The 21696-nt window shown below is 37.7% G+C and overlaps 1 protein-coding gene across 3 annotated transcripts in view; it reads right to left on the bottom strand.

Annotated features, from left to right (window-relative positions):
- LOC134740945 (rho guanine nucleotide exchange factor 17) overlaps positions 1 to 21696 on the bottom strand; it is a 186034-nt gene that overhangs the window by 113500 nt on the left and 50838 nt on the right. For 2 of the 3 annotated variants that reach the window (XM_063673628.1, XM_063673610.1), the window contains exons 2-3: positions 12058 to 12164; positions 6308 to 8357 (exon numbers count right to left, since the gene is read on the bottom strand). In XM_063673628.1, the coding sequence (XP_063529698.1) occupies positions 6308 to 8357; positions 12058 to 12095 (2088 nt within the window). In that variant the 5' untranslated portion in view covers positions 12096 to 12164. Of the gene's footprint in view, positions 1 to 6307; positions 8358 to 12057; positions 12165 to 18151; positions 18273 to 21696 lie in introns of those variants that run through there. The other variant, XM_063673619.1, reaches the window with a different exon arrangement.

The following is a 21696-nucleotide window of genomic DNA, read 5'->3' as shown; positions in this document are numbered from 1 at the left end:
ATTACAAAGTGTTGGTTGCAGTCACTTGGTATGTATTTTGGAATGATCCATTCAGTCATTTTCAATTTAGAGCAGTTCAAAGTCAACTGTGGATTGTGAAATTTTTTAACGTTTTCTAATAATTTGTTAGACGAAGTAGTGAAAATGGTACAGTATGTTATATATTTGTGATCTACTCACAAAGCCCTTTCATTTGATACCACATGGTATGATTAAAAAATAAAAGTAAAAAACTGTACTGCCGACTTTATGACGTCACAGCAACTACCCCCACCATTTCGCGCTTGTCATCTCATATATTTGTGTTCAGGACATCACTGCAATGCACTGTTACCAAATATATCCATGTCTGCGACGACATGAGCGAAAATCGATTTCTAGAACACTTCTAGACCAAAAACCGTCCCACTCCTGGGAGTCTGTGTTTGAAAGGGCTGAGATAGGACTCAGTAAAGTGGCTTCTTGGCTAAAAACGAACCTTCTAACCCTTAATGTTAATAAAACAAATTACATATGTTTTACTAAATATATCAGCTCACAACCTAATAATAATCTTAACTTAAAAATTCATACTTGTAATAATTCTAATCTACCTTCATGTAACTGTATGGGAATTGATAAAGTAAACTCCACGAAATATCTAGGTGTAATGCTGGACCAGCGCATGTCGTGGTATACTCATACTTAATATATAAATATGAGAATACGAAAACTGATATGGCTATTCAAAAAGTTAAGACACATTACACCAAAAAATCTATTAAATCAGTTATATATAACTTTAGCTCAATCAGTAATGTCTTAATGCATATCAGTGTGGGGTGGCTCAGCAAAAACCAAGTTTTTTTTTTTTTTATTACAAAAAGGCAAGCACTTGACCGCAATCTCACCTGATGGTAAGTGCCGATGCAGTCTAGGATGGATCATGCTTACCTAAAAGATGTCTATTCACTCTTGATTTAAAAAGATCCAAGTTATAGTGGACTGGGAATATATTTGCAGGAAGTGAATTCCACTCCTTAGCCGTTTCTGGAGGTTGAAAGGGGGCAACGTTGTTTACTAAAGGTTATGAACTCTAAGCCATACAGATTCCCAACGAAAGACCTCTACCACCTAAGTGACTTACTAACAATGAGGAAGCTGTATGTACTGAGTCTAACAACGAGACTACATAAAACATTACCATTTAACCCAGAGCTTCTAAATCGTAGAAGAAAACATAATGTTGCCCCCGTATCAACTACAAAATCTGTATTTGCTAAGAGACAATTTGGAGTGCAATCTGCATATGTGTACAATAAAATAAACAAAATATTAAATATATACAATTTACAACTATATAAATGTAAAAAAATATTAACCGAGTGGGTTAAAATACTTGACTACGAGGAGACAGAGGCTCTGATATATTAAATTAAGTTGACATTAACTTAAACTAAAGTACCTACTCATCAGTTTTAATATAATATAATAAGTCTAAGAAAATATGACATTCTACTTTACAGTACCTATTGTATAAGACAATACCTATTGTGTAAGAAAAGTACGATACATAGTATAATACTATTACTTATTCTGTGACATAGTTCTATGCTTTACAGTACCTATATATAAGAAGTGCCGATTAGTACATCACCTCACCACCTGCACTCACACGATCTCATACACCTACACACACCCATACACACACACACACACACACACATACACATACATACATACACATTTAATGTAGATAAAATTGTATTAGGTTAAGTTTTCTTTCTGCTTTTGTTAAACTTAATACAACTTTCTTGTTGCTACGGAGGAGCGGGGCTTCCTGATACAGGTATAATATACTTAATAGGAAGCCCCAACCTACTACCCTGTAATGTAACATTTTATTACTGTAATAAAATATTTTCATTTTCATTTTCATTTTTCACTAATACTGGCTATCATGCAGTCACTATACATATACCTACTCGTATATTAACAGAAAATTCTTATTTTTAATCGTTTCTTAAGTGTGAATAACAAAACGGCTTTAGACCTAAAGCCATTTTTTACGATGAATAAAAATAGCGATGCATATAATGTATGTATGTAACATCGCTATTTTTATTCATCGTAAAAAATGGCGTACGCGCACAAAAATAGACGCATCAATTCTATATAGTGACAGTCCCGGAGTGTTTATTGCAGGGGCTATATAAAGCTGGTGTCTTGACCTAGTGACTCGTCAGTTTGATGAAAGGAATATTATCAAAGATCGCTATCGACGGGCCAGGAAGCGAGCTGGAGGCGTATTCCGATTATAATATTAGGTTATAAATCTGATCTGGATTTATTATGGATATGATTTGTCATTGTCAAAAGTGACATTGATTCTGACAGATGATATCCATAATAAATCCAGATCAAATTCAGAACCTGTTATTAGTATTACAATCAGAATACGCCTCCGTGTCAGTGTCTCGCGATATATATGAGTTTTATCATAGTCATGTTGATGCGATATAATCGCGCTATATTACAATTTTATACGTGATAAACGCTTACTCGAAGATAGTACCAGCAAAATAGGCGCTCTCTACACCTCTTTTTTAAGTTCCAGACTAATTACCTACGAATTACACAAATCCAAAAATTTACGGCAAATCAAAGAGCGAGGTAAAGTCACCATCAAAAGTATTAGCCATAAGATACATGTCATAAGTATTAGCCTACCATTTTCTAACACCTTAACATAGAGTAACTTATACTAGAGCGGTACTGTCATAGTAAATTTTGTAACCCCAGTAAATTCACTGCCATCTGTCGACACACTTTAAAACTAAAAATGAAGATTTATAAAAATACGATAAAACGTATTTAAATATGGATAAATGTTTTTTTTTATATGCATTAATTATTTTTATGATTTTGACCCATGTTCTTTCACTGATATGCGTTAAAATTGTTAAATAACAAACGAAAGCGTCAACGCCATCTATACGACAGTAGGCCAAAGCTAGTAGCGCCCTCTGAACGAGAATCAAATTTTCTTGATTTTCGAGGCACGTTTTTTCCTTAGACTGTATCCATCTATTACGGAGTTATATCTATCTTTGCACCTTAATAAACTAACAAATTAGACTGGAATGGAACAAATACGTTGGAACGCGAACTGTAAAGAATTATTTCTATTTGGAAAAGTATACCAGGGTGGCAGATATTTCTGGCGCATTGTTACATACCCGTTACCTACCTATATATTATCACATATATTATCATGCATCGTCAGGGCAGCCACTTACAGATATTTATACATGTTTTATCTTATATCTTATTATAATTAATGAAGATAAAAAAAACCAACGCATTTTTCGGATTTTAAAAAATTGGCTACGGTTCTAGGCACCTAGATATGCTCAGGCTTAGGTCAAGTAATTGTTTTGTATTTTCGTAATAGCATTCTCAATAATATCTGTAACGATTTAAGCATCCTGTCTCATAGATCCCTGCGTGCAAACTTCACCCCCGCAACATGCTTGCCATTTAATAAGTTACTAATATTGCTGCATGACACAAACAAGTTGCTCCAAGTTTGATGGAGACACTCATATTATAAACACGTACTTTGGTTTCAGCATCGAAAAAGTCACCTATTTACCTTCTAAGATTGGTATGATGGAAATAAGTCTCTTTTAGGTTTTAATTTTTTTCTTGAACATGCTGAAATAAGAGAAGGATCAAGCGGATGTCAACACATAATACAAAATGTACGAGCATGACGTGTGACGGAGCCTTGTAGATAGCCTTAGATAGGTATATCTACAACTTTTTAGGGAGACTACTCTTTAATTTACTTATCTCTGGCACAACTAAATGCACCGGATCATTTTGTAATTGTCGCGACCGTGAACACTTGCAATTTATCGACGCCCGAATGCACATCTTTACCGCAGCACAGCGCAGCGGGGTGTAATAACATCGGAGGCAAAAAAATAGATCAAGTCGAGTCTTATTAAGCCAAGCATTAGGTCTAAAATAAGTACACGCTACCGGATGACTTCTATTTCTGATTTTGGGCGACGTAACCGCCAAAAGAATAATCGTCGTAGGCGACACTCTCAAGCTTTAAAAATATAGTACTCTTACTGTTATTGAAAATGTTAAAATGTGAGATATTTTATCGTTTCCTCCGTAGGGCGACTGATGCCCCGTGGCACCAGACGAACCTCAGTTTGCACCGTGACTCGGGGCTTAACTCCATTTACGGTTTCTTTAAGCAGACTGCGCGGCTACTTTGATAACGCTCCCCACCATAGATCCCTTAGTTAGGAAGGCTGCGAACTACGCTGGAGCGAAAACTCATTAGGAGTATTCCAGCGTAGCAAAACCGTCTCGTGTGATGCGGAAGGGTCCTGGATTTTCCCCAGGCTACCGTCCCCCCACACAGTCCTACCGCTCTGATTACCATAGTGTAATAGAGGCCTAGTCAGATAAAAAAAAAAGAAATATCTTAAAGTTCTAAAGAAATATATACAAATCACGTCCTTCCATCACGACCATCGACTATCGCCCTCTGCTGAACATAGGGCATAGCTCTTCCGAGTAAGCCAAATCACATGATGTTCGTAAAATATTATTATTTCATACGGTAGGAAGTAAAAAAAGGCAATATTTCACGGAAGAAAAAACAAAATTGTGGCGCCCCAATTCTTGTGACATATCGTTACAAATGTATGAGTCATCTAGTAATACAATCTTAAATGTATAGCTAAATAAGTAAATATACTTTTCACATCACCTATTCGAAAAAGGGCTTTTTCTTCCCCGCTAGGAGGGATCAGTGGCACTTTTCTTCCCTGCTAGGGGGGATCAAAGTGCTGCGGAAAAGTGCTCCAGTGTTCCCGTGGCCTCGCCTTATAGCCCTGAGGCGGTCAAGAGGGGTTTTTAGTAGGTAAACCGTGGGTCCCATGAGCCTATACGGGAGTCCACATGCGTAAAAAATGCGACACAAATGTAAAAATGCCTATTCGTAATGTCTGACCAACGCTTATTTTACAGATTGTAAAATAATTAAAAAAAGTTGTAATTTTTAAATATTGGCAACAATACAAGATATTCATCTATTTGACATTGTTTGCCTATTGATAAATGCTTATAGATGCTGTTCATTTCAAACAGAATGTTTCGTGTCCAATAAACATTGTTGTATTGCACAGAATCAATCTCCTAAATTTACGAGTTTTGAGGAATTTCGATCGAAACGTGACGACTGCAAAATTATATTTAGGCATAACACAGGCAAGCGAATATAATCGTTGTTGCTAGGTTATCTAAAATCTGATCAAAAATTAAAATCTCTCCATTCTTGTAAATAAACTAGTAGACATATTATCTACCGTTTATCTTATATCTCATCAGCTGAAGTTAACGAGATAATTTTAAAATTAGTATGAATGATGTTCTAACAACAGAGTAAATACTACCCAAAAATAACTAGTAAATAATACTAAAATTTACGAGTATTTTTTATTAACCCTTATAACCTTAACAATCATCACGGTAACACAATCTTTTAATTTTAGTCATTTTGAAGTTATTTGAATTAATTTTGAAAATAAAAACCTCACTGAAGTCACGAAGTGAACGAAAGAATTCGAAGAATAATGATCGATTTGTTATTTCAAACTTGCCATATTCTGGGATCATCATTTATGACAGTTGATTTACAGTAATATCCGTCATAGGTATTCGCAAAACATATTTCCGTGAATAACTAATTAAATTAAAAATAACCCAAGATCACCGCCAATTAAAAAGCACTTAGAATTCCTCAACATAAAAAAGTTAACGAAACGTACAAAATAAATCTCATTTTTACAACTACAATACATGAATCCTAAGTTCAGTGTCAGTGTTATTAATACGGTTGCCCTTAAGATTTTTAATGCTTCTGGAACAGCTGCGCGTGACTCACACGACATTGGACCGAGAAAACGGAAAATCAAAGAAAAATAGCGCTCACAACGGCGTAAGGACATTACCGACACGTCGGCGCTTACGCCAATATTATTTTTTGCAAAAAAATGTTCAACGTATAATGTAAACGATCCTACTTATTTAATTTTCACACCTCGAAACTGAAAGTAGTTATGTCTATGTAGTTTATAAATTTAAATATACCTTGGCAATAATACAAGATCGTTTGTTTTAGGCTATTCTCTGCCGGGATAAACATCATAACAATATCCTCAGCTCCCGCTTTGTTATTCCTTGAGCTTATATCGGGGTCAATCGGTGCAATGTAAGGTAATAAAAACAATGCAGTACTCACGTTTTGTTGATGCATGGTCAGGATGACGTTGTCGAAGGTAGCCGTGTTGGACAGGGCTTCAGAACTTCCCCGAAGCAGCTCGGCTAAGAGGTCAGCTCCTGGCCTCACACCAGCTAGCTTGGAAGGCGATGACGTAGCTCTCACGTGCGTTGGCCCTTTAGGCCTTGTACCAACGGTCGGTGCTGCTCCAACACTTATCTTTCGACCAGCAGTAGCATCGGAGAAACTAAGCCGGCCGACATCAACAGAGCGTGTCGACGGAGGCTCCAAATTTCTGCCATAAGGCCCTATTAAAAAGTGTTGTCGCTTGGCCTCGACATCAGAATTGTCGGAAGGGCTGAAAGGAGACGGGGAAGCTGTTCTATCTCGAGAGCATGAATCGCTCTCAGCTTCGGATGGAGAGTCACCTCGTGACGTGACTCCGTATTTACGTCTCATTCTAAAACTATCGTCGTCTCGTTCGTCTGAACTTTGTTGTGAAAATCTTGCCCTTCTTGTTCGTAGGTCTTCAGTTCTAGACCACATATGGACGGGAGCCTCGCAAGGACTCGGGGGACCATTAGCACAAGAATCATCAGATTTATCTCCCAGTAAGGATGAAGTTCGTGTCTCAGCCGATAATCGCATCTCCTGAAGAGAGGCGTCGCTGTTCTCACGCTTACAACCATTTACTGGCGGTGACTCTTCACCCCCATCATCGCTAGCTGTCGTGATGTATATTCCTTTCCTTCTTTTCTTATCGTGTAACGGCCGACGTCTTTCTCTAATACCTATTGGAGCTGGCGTATTAGTATTCTTTACCGCTTCTAACAAATGAGCAACTTTTTCACTCGTGATGGTCTCATCTTCTTTATCTTTGTCCAAAGACCCGTCAGAAGCAGCATCTGACCGAGGGGGCTCATCCGGCGGTAACTCTTTTGACCACTGTTTCACTATACACTCATACACTGGCACTGGTAAAGTACTCGCGATTTTGTTACCGGGCTCTTCCCATCGATCGATGAGAAAGTTTTCACATTCACAGTCCATATTAACACATGCATTTGGCGGAGGGTCCGGGAGAGGTGGGAAAGCAAAAGGTTGGGCTGGTTCGAGGGGAGATGTTCCTTCACTGTGAGCCTGAGCACTGTCGGCTTGCGAGCCGTCACTTTCTTCACGTAGTTCGTGTAGAACGCGTGGCGCCATCAACACGGGCAGGCTGCCACCAGCGACGGTCGAGCCTTCCTCCAGCACAGGAGGCACACGACGCGGTAACGGGTGTGTTAACGAACGCGTCCCGAGCTGCTTATGAGGTGCATCGGGTGGAGGCGACCGAGGTGCCGGTGAGGCATGCGCCAATAGACCTTCATCCGATCCCACAGCTGAATCAACAGACGCAACCGATCCCCCCTCGGTTACAGTTTCTTCCGTCGCAAGACTAGCCGACTCATCGTTCCGCGTACACGACGAGCCAGCACGTTCCACCCCTGTTTTTTCGCTCTTATTACCAAAATCGAAGATCGAAGGCAACCGGTTGGTAGCACGGTAGTACTTCTCTTGAGTACAATCACCGTGAGAAAATGAAGCACTGCGATATGGTATAGTTTTTTGCGCATACGAGCCAACTATCAATCGGGACTCCACACGCGGTAGGGTAATTTTCTCCGTATCAAAAATGTCATTTTCGTAGCGGTCGACGGAGACACCGCGAGTAGGGCTATGACGGTGCCGTGAGCGGGGAGGTGGCACTGGAGGTAAGACAGGTGCAGAGTGTGGTGGAGGCGGAGGAGGCGGTGGAGGCGGTGGTTGAGGAGATACTGGAGGAGTACTGTTGCCACGCGGCAACAACCGCTTCGTGAGATCTTGGAGGCGCTGATGACGCGAGGGCCGCTCGTCGCGCGCGCCGCGACCCATGCGGGGCCGTAAGCGCTCCAGCGTGCGGCGGTCCGGCTTGGCACGGCCGAGGCAAGCCGCCACCGCCTCCTCGGAGCAGCAGCGGCAGGGGCAGACCCGCGGCGGCGGCGCTCGGCGGACCGCGTACCGCACCGCTCCCAGCGTCACGTACGGAGACCTGCGCACACGATCCTATATTTAGAGAAGACAGTGGCAGTGCGCGCGGCTCGCCGAAGAGCTTGGCGGCGAGTGCGACGAATTTAGAGCGGGCAAGCGTCCCCCGCTACTTGCCGACGAATTCCGGGAGGATTCCCCGCGACCCACTCCGCTACGGTTCAAGAGTTATATTGAAACAGATGATTCCGATGATGATAAATTTAGGCAAAGTTTGCTTTTGACGGCGTGAAGTCATTAGGATCCAAGTATAAATATAGTCAATATTGGATAGATATTAACGTTTAAGAGCAAACATTCGAGCGTTCCTAAGGACAGCAGGTGGCAGTCAGACAGACGGAAGACGTTGGCTAAAAATAGTGAAACCTGGTGATTTCGCGACAGCGCGACCTCGTAACAATGTTTACAATTTCACTAAGACTGCAGAGCTAGTATAGTACATGCCAGAATTAATACTGTACGCGTAACCCATATTTTTATCAGCGTAGACATGACTGTTGTAAGACTTGTAAGCGACAAATTTCAATAACAAAACTATAGTTACGTACGAGTACGACAATGCGATTTCATACATTAAGATACAAAGTGCTCAGGGAATTTGTTTTATATATAAAGCGAATATAGCGATTACATTTGCATCGAATTAAATGTTTTCTTCAATGAATAAGACTATTAATACACCCCTAGAACATGTTGTAATGTTTGTTTCCAAATGTATTAAGCCTCGTTTAGATGGATCAAGAACTTACATACGATTTTCGTTACATTGCGGTATTTGGTTGATCGACAGAATTCATTGTACTCTGTATTTAGCGACATAGGTATCGAAAATTGCATGCAAGTTCTTGAATCGTCTAAATACTTAGAGCTTTAGTAAGAAAAGAGACAGGTAGTCTAACGCACAGTCGCATATGATCTAGGGGAACATGGCGACACTATAAGGTCAATAAGGTTTTCTAATTGAATGATAACCATAGAAATAAGAAGGCTTTGTGACCTTACAGGTGGCCTGGCGTGTTGTCGCCGGGCTCGCGCGCCATTATGCGACTGGCGTGTTGACGAAATCTACGTCATATCATATACAGGGTAAACAAACGATTAATTTTGTCTATAAATAATTGTGCTTTTAGTGTCATTTTGTAAGTGAAAAAAAAAACCGGCCAAGTGCGAGTCGGACTCGCACACCTAGGGTTCCGTACTTTTTAGTATCTGTTGTTATATCGGAAACAAGACATACATCATCTGAGGCTATCACGGTTCACGAGATACAGCCTGGTGACAGACAGACGGACAGACGGACAGAAGGACAGAAGGACAGACGGACAGACGGACAGACGCGCAGTGGAGTCTTAGTATAATAGGGTTGAGAAAAACACCTTGTTTAACGTGACGTAGGTGCTTTGCTTGCCCGGCGCCGGAACGCCTGGGGGAAGCTTACCTACATTCATCTCATTATTATCGTTTCCCTAAATAAGACGTGGCAGTGTGGCACGCGAGCCCGGCTTATAGTCTTTTCATTTTTATCTGTTCCCTATACATTTAGGGTGGCTCAAAAATACGTTGACAAATATTTTAACGATTTTTTAGGGTTCCGTACCCATCAAAGGGTAAAAACGGGACCCTATTATAAGTGTTTAGATTTCAAACAGTTCCCTTTCGGCTTATCCTTTGTCTATTTTTAAATGAAACCGCACGTGCTACTTACTAGCATAAAAAAATGGTAGGGCCGTTTTAACCGGTTATTGAATTACCACTCCATGAAGATTGCAATAAGGTTTAAAATGAACTAATGGGAAAACATATTCCATAGCTGTGTGGTCTTTGCGGTTACTGAGTGCCGGCAAGTCGAACGCTACAGAACCAGTCTAAAATGTGTCATCGATATGCGTAACAAAGGCGCGTTATCGGAGAGCGCACTTACACTGGATTTTTAGCGTTGGACTAGCCTGCGCTCAGGTGCCATTTAAAATTATGCACGAACCAGGTAAGGGACAGGGACGGATTGCGATTAAAAAATTTTGATGGATTCATGACAAGTATGTATTTATTTAAGGCTTATTATTCACTGGGCAACTAAAATATTAAACAGGACCTTTCATTGGGCATAGGTAATATATAATAATATAATTTGGCCGTGCATTAATATTTTAAAGGCCAATAATTTATTAGCTCCAAATATAAGCATCATATTATTAAAAAAACTGGCATCAAATTCAAGCCACAAAAATAATAATTGGGATCTTGAAATGATAGTTATTGTAAAGCGTATGATTTTTAATATTTGTTGTCATATTAGTTGTTTACACCTAAGTAATCATAATTCATCATATTATTAAAAAAACTGGCATCAAATTCAAGCCATAAAAATAATAATTGGGATCTTGAAATGATAGTTATTGTAAAGCGTATGATTTTTAATATTTGTTGTCATATTAGTTGTTTACACCTAAGTAATCATAGTTGCCAAACTATCATTTCAAGATCCCAATTATTATTTTTGTGGCTTGAATTTGATGCCAGTTTTTTTAATAATATTATGCTTATATTTGGAGCTAATAAATTATTGGCCTTTAAAATATTAATGCACGGCTAAATTATATTATTATATATTATGCCCAATGAAAGGTCCTGTTTAATATTTTAGTTGCCCAGTGAATAATAAGCCTTAAATAAATACATACTTGTCATGAATCCATCAAAATGTTTTAATCGCAATCCGTCCCTGTCCCTTACCTGGTTCGTGCATAATTTTAAATGGCACCTGAGCGCAGGCTAGTCCAACGCTAAAAATCCAGTGTAAGTGCGCTCTCCGATAACGCGCCTTTGTTACGCATATCGATGACACATTTTAGACTGGTTCTGTAGCGTTCGACTTGCCGGCACTCAGTAACCGCAAAGACCACACAGCTATGGAATATGTTTTCTCATTAGTTCATTTTAAACCTTATTGCAATCTTCATAGAGTGGTAATTCAATAACCGGTTAAAACGGCCCTACCATTTTTTTATGCTAGTAAGTAGCACGTGCGGTTTCATTTAACAAAAGACAAAGGATAAGCCGAAAGGGGACTGTTTGAAATCTAAACACTTATAATAGGGTCCCGTTTTTACCCTTTGATGGGTACGGAACCCTAAAAAACCGTTAAAATATTTGTCAACGTATTTTTGAGCCACCCTAAATGTATAGGGAACAGATAAAAATGAAAAGACTATAAGCCGGGCTCGCGTGCCATACTGCCACGTCTTATTTAGGGAAACGATAATAATGAGATGAATGTAGGTAAGCTTCCCCCAGGCGTTCCGGCGCCGGGCAAGCAAATCACCTACGTCACGTTAAACAAGGTGTTTTTCTCAACCCTTAGCCATATTTTGCGGGATAATTTTGATTATATACCGAGCAACTTTTACTATTAGACCAACACCGTAATCGCTAAATAATGTTGGCTCTTCCAAAGAAACTTCGATGGTTTTTTTGGAAGAGCCAGCATTATTCTGATCTGAAATAGTACAGCCATTTTTTTCTGTAATTTCGGGGTTACTCCAATAATAAAAGTTTCTCAGTAGGTATGTACCTATTATTTATTTGCAAAGGTTAGGGTTTTTTTTATCTCTATTAAAGGGCTTTTTCGAGTGAACGAAAAGTTAGGATTGAAAAAACATCCAGTATATAGGGAACAGATAAAAGCAAGAAGACTGTGAGCTTACAGGGGGCCTGGCGTGCTGGCGCCGGGCTCGCGCGCCATCTTGCGGCTGGCGCGCGGAGCACGCCATCTACGTCACGTCACGCCGCGCATGGCGCATCAACGCCGCGTCTATAAACAAGAGAATACGGTTATTAGAGAATACATTTGAAGGCATGTTTACAAAAACAACATAACTAACATTTTTTGCGGATTTGAGGTTTTGGTATTATAGCATTCGTCTAAGCAGGGTCTACACGTAGAGCAAAAGATAGTCTCCAAAAATGACTCCGATTGTCCAAAATCAGTCACAATCCACTAGTTAAGTAAGATAAATCTGTCCCTCTCTGATAGAATACAAAACATAATTTCTATAGAAACTTGTTTTATTTTCTTACAAAAAGAACATAACTAACAAAATTTTACAAAAACAGCATGTGACGAACTCGTTTTTCAATTTTTTTCCAAAAATACTGGTCTTTGAAATGTGTAATCGTATATTTCGGAACTATTGGCCACTTACTAAAATCACCTATACAATTTTATGTCCAATAACTAATATATAAGAAGACATTTAGTTTTTTTCGTTTCCTGTAAATTCATGTCTAGTGTAGTTATGTTGTTTTTGTAAACATGCCTTCATTTTTAAACATGCATAGATATATATACAAATGTGATGCCTACGACAGGCGTCAGCAAACCGCGGCTCTTTCGGGGTACAATCTTCTGATTCCATACCAACAAAAATCGATGGCAGATCAACTCGTGGCTCTTTGAAATTCCAGAATCTGGTGATTTTTGCTCTGGTTGGTTCTTTTTCTTAAAAGTTTGCCGACCCCTGGCCTAAGATGTCAATCTGCCGTCCGTGAAAAAGTTGAGAAACTTAACGACAACTAAAAGTTTAAAATTGCAAAAATAACATATTTTCTGTAACGAGGCAAAATACCTACAATGACTCAAACTTTGATAGGTAATATAAGTAAAATATTTGTTTCAACCAACGAAATTTTTTGCCGAAATATAATCTTTCATCTCTACCATTCGGAAAGTTCACCTTTCATAGGCTGATACTCAGGGGAAAAATTGTAATTCCCACCCTAGGGTAGAAAGTAAATTTTTATTAATTTGTACTGCGAGTAAGTTGCTAACAGCCATACAAAAATAAGCCATATTATTCAGTTAACAGCTCTCATATTAGATTCCGTATTTTCAGACCAAGTTATTATCGAAATTAAGTGTCAATTGCATTGCATTATTAAATAAAAAACAAATACTTGCTCCTTGTATTTAATATTTAAATGTATGAAATAAACATAAATATTTGTTAATAAATCGACATAAATGACGATGAATGTTTAAAATATTATCATTACATTACATTCATTCATTCAGTTTCACTTTTTTTAAGGCGTGTATTATATACATTAAGGCCGTTTCAGACACATCCCAATTTAAGATCGGATTGTCTATGGTTTTAGATTTTTTTTTCGATCAAAATGTAAATGGCGCCAATTCCAGTATCTAATTCTCTTAACCGTCAAAATATTTTCCTGTGTTTTACTTTCCTCATAGTCGAAATGAAAAGTAGAGTGTTTAAATCGGGTAAAGTAACCATCACACCCTCGAACTATTGGCGCTCTCACACTTTTCACCCTTGGTTAACATTCTACTACTATTAATGCGTTGGAAGGTAATAAGAATAGGTACTATGCGGCATGATTATTCTCGCGAGACAACTATATTAACCGTTTAACCGACTAACAATAATGATCATATATCACGTTGCACGACATGGAAAGTTGTTCAAGAAAAGCCATAACTACTGCCATCTATCGAAAATCGCGAATACTAGTTACGTTCAGCTGTAATGCTTGGGCGGTGTTTGGGCGGGCAGATAATATACCTAGGGCGGGCGGTAGAGGGAGGTAACGTATAGATGTCACTATTTTCAATATGTACACTCGGCATCAGCGTATGGACAAGTATCTGCCATCTTCGATGACTTTTCAAAATAGAAATAGATGTTATAAAGATGTCAACAGTTCGCTTTCAAAAGTATCTGCAACAGTTTAATATTATAATTGTTCTATGTATAGTGTCATCTTTTTACAAGCTTTTATTTAACCTAAAATGTACCTATTTAATTAATATATATATCGGAGGATATAACCAAACGGAGCCAGCGTCCAAAAAAGTCTGCCATTAACAGGCGTTCCCCTCTGTCGAAAATAGTCGGCCAATGGTCATACACAATGTATGGATTGAAGTTTATCTGACATGGCTATTTTTACGTTACGTATACATTTGACGTTCCCCTCCCCCGCAAAAATCGATAGACTTTTTTGTACAGAAAATTACAGACAAGGCGTCTCCGTTTGGTTATATCCTCTAAGGGTGCAACCGACTCCATATAAAATATAATCAGTACTAAATAAATATTTTTAGGGTTCCGTATCTGAAAAGGAAAAAACGGAACCCTTATAGGATCACTCGTGCTGTCTGTCTGTCCGCCTGTCAGAGACCATTTTCTCCAAAACTACTGGACCAATTACCTATAGACAAAGAGGATATAATATTATAGAGCGGTACTGTCATAGTAAATTTTGTAACCACAGCAAATTCACTGCCATCTATCGACACACTTTAAAACTAAAAATTAAGATTTATAAAAATACGATAAAATGTATTTAAATGACGACATCGCTGCACTGGCATCTACAACAAAGCAGCTTGAAGAATTACTCAATGAAATGAACACAGTTTTTGACGAGTTTGGCCTAAAAATTAACATAAACAAAACTAAGACACTTATAGCTTCAAAACAGACTTCGAAAAATACCTCAAATAAAGACCAAAGACAAAACCCGATAATTTTAAATAATAGCACCATAGAACAGGTCAAATCATTTAAATATTTAGGCAGCATAATTACTAGTGACTCCAGATGTACACAAGATATTACTACCAGAATAGCGATGGCTAAAAACGCTTTTAACACAAAAAAGTGCCTAATTTATGCCAGGCAAAATACGCAAGAGGCTCATAAAAGTGTACATCTGGAGTATAGCACTATACGGAAGCGAAACGTGGACAATGAGGCAACGTGATAGGGAAAGGCTGGAGGCTTTTGAGATGTGGTGCTGGCGCCGAATGGCAAAGGTCAGTTGGACGGAGAAGAAAACAAATGAAGAGGTTTTACGCATGGTAGGAGAGAAGAGGAGTTTGTTGAGAACCATAGAAAATAGAAGAGGAAAGATGCTTGGACACCTGCTACGACACGACGAATTTATCAAGAACATAATTGAAGGGAGAGTTGAGGCAAGGAGGCGGAGGGGCAGACCAAGGAGAACATACATAGATCAAGTAAAGGAAAAACTCAACGTCGTGTCGTATCAGGCTGTCAAGGAGAAGGCAGAGGACCGACACTTATGGAAATCGCTCCACCGACAAGAGTATAACTCTTAAATATATGATGATGATGATGATGATGTATTTAAATATGGATAAATTATTATTTTTATTTGCATTAATAATTTTTATTATTTTGATCCATGTTCTTTCACTGATATGCGTTAAAATTGTTAAATAACAAACGAAACCGTCAAAGGTAGTAGCGACATCTGATCGAGAATCAAATTTTCGTGATTTTCGAGGCACGTTTTTTCCTTAGACTGTATCCATCTATTACGGAGTTATATCGGTCTTTGCGTATAGATGACAGGAAAACCTATTAGAAATGTGCAGTCAAGCGTGAGTCGGGCTTACTTAGTTTTTGATCCGAACCCTACGGGTTTTTTAAAGACATTTCACTCACGTTTCACATTAAAAAAATACAATGTTAAAAATTGTGTAACATATTAACTCGCACTTGGCCGGTTTTTTTATATCAATTAAGTTATTCCCAATTAGATGTAAGTCATGTTCGGGTATTTTTTCTCCATTAGGTATAGGCTGGTCCAAAATAAGAGTGAATTAATGTTTCACGGAGTTTACAAGCGTCCGTCTGTAGCTTACTAAAACCACACGGCGGACACGCCATGCATCAAAAATCATTTGCGTTTCTATGTGTGAACGGCACGTCTGTACACGCGTCATGTGTCATTGTGTGAGTAAGTTGATTAAAAACCGAACTGAGCGTTCGCCAAAAGCTCGTCAATCTGCTGTCGCGGGGCGAAGGAACTCGAATCGGGGCGGAGCGATGCGTGGCCGTTCTGTATGATAATACTATTACTTATTCTGTGCTAAAACTGTTAAACACCCGGCTGTAAGTACCTTCGTTTGCCACTAACATGATATTTTTATATGGAAACACTAAGAATATTTTGTCAGTCTCATAAAAATCTCCACCCAATTAAAGTTTGACAGTAAATATAAATCCGGAGAGCCGACTTGTAAGCAATAAACAAGGATGTTCATAAAATTAAGAAAACATTCATTATAACCATCTTAACGTCGCCTTAGGATTTTCCTTGATGTAAGTTTGCGCAGTAAATGTATGAAACGAGGTAATTACTGCGTCAACTGAACGCGGAAATAAAAGAAACCTTTGTGCGCATCCAAATATGGATGAGCCTTAAATAATAAAACAGAAATAAAACGTTTTGAATAATATAAATCATACTACTTAAATATTAAAAACCAAGCATGTGTAACATAAACATTTATCCACCTACTGTAACCTGCCCTGGGCTGCCTCCGACGCAAAGGTGCCCATTACGCTCGCTATGTTGCAGCGTTAGCTTGCGATGGACAGTATTTGTATTAGTAATCATAGTAACACCACACTTAAAAATAATTAGTTAGGAAAATACTAACTGTAAAATATCAAACAAAATCAAAGCAAATCGATTCAAAATTAATGTTATTAAATATTTACATAGAGTAACTGATACTAGAGCGGTACTGTCATAGTAAATTTTGTAACCCCAGTAAATTCACTGCCATCTGTCGACACACTTTAAAACTAAAAATGAAGATTTATAAAAATACGATAGAATGTATTTAAATATAGATAAATGATTTTTTTTATTTGCATTAATTATTTTTATGATTTTGACCCATGTTCTTTCACTGATATGCGTTAAAATTGTTAAATAACAAACGAAACCGTCAACGCCATCTATACGACTGTAGGCCAAAACTAGTAGCGCCCTCTGAACGAGAATCAAATTTTCTTGATTTTCGAGGCACGTTTTTTCCTTAGACTGTATCTATCTATTACGGAGTTATATCTATCTTTGATATTTATCATTCAAAATCATAATTTAAAAGTCAATTCTACCAGCAAACATAAGAAACCAACTCAAAATTTGCATTTGATTACTTTGCCTCACATGTGAATAAAATGCAACTCTCTTATCAGTTTTCGAACAATCAAGAGAGCCTTTACCAGCTCTTGTGGTGAAATACCGTAGTATGAAGTTCATGGCCTTCACTAAATTAAAAAGCTACATTGTTTCACTCCCTGGAGTGAGGAAAGTCGCACTTTCCTCACTCCAGGGAGTGACGAAAGTAGGCTTGTTCGAGCTGCTGAGGTGAAAAAATCTTTTTTTTTAATACAGTTGCTCAAAAAGTGCTATTTTACGTAGCTGTTTAGCGCGCGGAAAGTTGGTTTTCGCGAACTAGTGCTTTTCACTTTTCCAATTTTTTTTTATTTATACTTGTTCCAATTCATGACTACTTAATTATTGATGAGTGTTATTATTAGTATCCTTTAAACGTAATCAACATAAAAACCTACTGTTAATGTAAGAATACGAAAAACATACATATTTCATATTTTATTACTTACCTCTTCATCATTATAACACGCTTATTTTTTAATATCGAATATTGAAAAACCGTTCTTAATAAGTTGTCTGAATGGAACGGAATAGCTATGGAAGGTAGAAGTAGGAATAGCTGTCCAAATCGTCTCGTGACAACTGTAGCGAAATTACGGATAGTATTCCCCTACAATGCTATTCTCGGAGTTTTTTATAATTTCCATAAACCGGGAACGTTTATGGAAATTATGATGTGAACAAAGTGTCGCACAGTGAGTGTGAATTATACTTTTATAACTAGGATTTTTCTATGAAGTTAATAAATAAAGTTAAATGATCAGCCGGTACACTTACCCTGTGACTATCTCTGGCACACACGCACAAATATCACAACAAACTCCAATCGGTACTATTATGGCGTAATTGTCGTACCATGTCCGTAAAATTACGTATATTTTTATTAATCGCCGTCTTATTAACGGCGAATCATTTCTCCCGTCTGTTCTTTCTTTTCGCCGGTCGTCTGCGTGTTTTCGCGACACCCTCAATTTTCAGATTTAAATTATCGGTGTCACTTGTATACCAGTTGTCAACCCACTGACCTAGTGGACTAGTGTCTACTGCTTGTTGCGGAAAGATGGCGTTACTATGTAATACGTGATTTATGCCGCTATTACTTGCAGTGATTCGTATGCGTATATTGCGCATGCATCACACCTGTCAAAGAAGAGGCGTTTTTCTTACTGCAAGCATGTTTTAAGTTTCCAAAGTTTTTATTCCTTACTTGTTGTTTTTATTATTTTTTCGCAACTGTATTAAAAAAACGTCGTCCGATACACGTGCGGTAATGACATACTTTCCCCACTAGCATCGAAATGTACTATTACGCAAGCTGTTACTTATTGTCTACACAGGAGTGAAAAATGTGTGCATATCCCACTATCTGGAAAAAAGTATAATTGATTTGGGCTCTTGTCACCTCTTGTTTTAAGATCTCAAAGTTGTAGAATTTCTCAATTTGACAGGTTGATACGTTGCATAATATGAATACGAATTGAATGAAGCGTGTGGCTTGTGGCGGATCGGCCGCAACACAAGGCCACGTCTCTGGTTACTTTACAATATCAATAATGGTAAGTAATGGTACCTCCTGGTAAGTAGTTGACACTATTAAGAGTCCCCGGCAAGCACGGCCGAATTTCAGCTTCCCATGCAAACGGAGTTTCGTTCTCATTTTAAAACTACGTGTTGGATTTTAATTAAACTGCACATGCAATGACATGAGGTATATCTAGGTTTGTAATTAGTTTATATAGCTCTAGTTTATAAAACTAACAAAATAGAGCAAAAACAAGTTTTGTACGAAAAACTTAAATTCGCTGTATTTTTTTATTATGGTATCTGAAGCTACATAAACTGTTTACAGACCTAGATATACCTATTCGCATTGTAAGTACAAAGTTTCAGAGCAATCTAGCTAGTCTTTTTAAAATAAGAGCGTAACTACGTTTGTATGGAAAACCGAGCTTGCCGGGGACTCTTAGTCAGCTTGTTACATGAAATCCTCAATATTCTTGTCTTCTGACAATGGTGTCAAGCTATCACCATTATCCAGTAGGGCTGCGATTAGAATATTACCGTTATTTATTTACATTAGAGAAATATAATCGAAAAATTGTTATTAGACAACCATACTTGCAATATTTTTAAAGTATCGGACGATCACTCTTAGTTCTCACTCTCTCACCATTGGAGGCGAAAGAACCGCACATTTATTTCAAAATTTAATTTTACTATTTTGTCGATATTTGCAGTCTTTCAAATTACAGGCTTTGGTTGAAATGGTCACTAACAGCAAAGACAGATATAACTCCGTAATAGATGGATACAGTCTAAGGAAAAAACGTGCCTCGAAAATCACGAAAATTTGATTCTCGATCAGATGGCGCCACTAATTTTGGCCTACTCTCGTATAGAGGGCGTTGACTGTTTCGTTTGTTATTTATAATTTTAACGCATACCAGTGAAAGAAAATGGGTCAAAATCATATAAAAATAAGTAATGCAAATAAAAAAATCATTCATCCATATTTAAATACATTTTAACGTATTTTTATAAATCTTCATTTTTAGTTTTAAAGTATGTCGATAGATGGCAGTGAATTTACAGTGGTTACAAAATTTACTATGACCATAGAGTAACTTATACTAGAGCGGTACTGTCATAGTAAATTTTGTAACCCCAGTAAATTCACTGCCATCTGTCGACACACTTCTAAACTAAAAATTAAGATTTATAAAAATACGATAGAATGTATTTAAATATAGATAAATGATTTTTTTTATTTGCATTAATTATTTTTATGATTTTGACCCATGTTCTTTCACTGATATGCGTTAAAATTGTTAAATAACAAACGAAACCGTCAACGCCATTTATACGACTGTAAGCCAAAACTAGTAGCGCCCTCTGAACGAGAATCAAATTTTCTTGATTTTCGAGGAACGTTTTTTCCTTAGACTGTATGTATCTATTACGGAGTTATATCTATCTTTGGTCATAGCAAAGATAGATATAACTCCGTAATAGATGGATACAGTCTAAGGAAAAAACGTGCCTCGAAAATCAGGAAAATTTGATTCTCGATCAGATGTCGCTACTACCTTTGGCCTACTCGCGTATAGAGGGCGTTGACGGTTTCGTTTCTTATTTAACAATTTTAACGCATATCAGTGAAAGAACATGGGTCAAAATAATAAAAATAATTAATGCAAATAAATAAAATCATTTATCCATATTTAAATACATTTTATCGTATTTTTATAAATCTTAATTTTTAGTTTTAAAGTGTGTCGATAGATGGCAGTGAATTTACTGTGGTTACAAAATTTACTATGACAGTACCGCTCTATAATATTATATCCTCTTTGATAATAATATTGATACATCTATAGATAACTGCTGCGGTAAGAGGTCAACAACATTTTTATGTCTGCGTTTGAAGATGGTTTGACGATTGATTTACCGGCGCGCGTATTTTTGGCTGCGAGCATATAAATTAGAAGTTTAAATAGAACCACTGCCTTAGTAGATATAAAAGGCGAATTCTCAACTACTTACTACATCAAGTAGCATTGTTTCTTACATGATTAGCAGATACGTTTCAATACTGTGTATAATGTAACTCACCTTTTTAAGCCGGAAAAACGAAAACTTTTATTTTTCATTTCGTCAGACTTGAAAGTAAAGTTTGTTGAATAGGTAGTTTCCCTATTCTGTATAATATAAGTGCAATTTCACCGTATGTTCTAAAAATTCTTCTCCTGAGTAACGAAAACGTATAGAATTTTCGTAAACCGACGAAAAATTACATATTTAGGTACCTACATTGTTTTGTCCCAAATTGGGATTTCGTGCTTACTTCGCCTAGAATGAAGAGCTTTTCAAACCTACAATTTTTTTTTATCTGACAAAAAAACGCCAATAATCAAGAATCGCCCAGATAAGAGATCATATGGTATCGAGAGATATATCAATATTAATACTAAGTATAGGTACTGATACTATTAACGCTGTAACTTATTATTTGGGTACTTTACTATAAGAACTGCGCACGCGTTGTTCGTGTAACACGATCGCTGACGTCAGCAGGGATCGTGTTTCAGCTGGATTGATAATCCAAACACCTACCTAGCACTCGCCTCCAACTAACCAGTACGAGCATGCAATAGTGACCCGAAATATCGGAGATCATACGACTGTTGGTTCCTTAGAAGCGACAACTCTGTAAGCATTGGGAGGAACTCTTGAGCTAGACTGATAATTGGAAGCTTATGGTAGCCATGGTAGGTATGGCGCTTTGCATTATACCTAATGTTTCTTATTTGTTTGCCATTTTA

Source organism: Cydia strobilella, chromosome 1 (assembly GCF_947568885.1).
Source record: "Cydia strobilella chromosome 1, ilCydStro3.1, whole genome shotgun sequence".
NCBI lineage: Eukaryota > Metazoa > Arthropoda > Insecta > Lepidoptera > Tortricidae > Cydia > Cydia strobilella.
The sequence above is the reverse complement of the archived record's forward strand: the minus strand, read 5'-3'. Positions and strand labels throughout refer to the sequence as shown.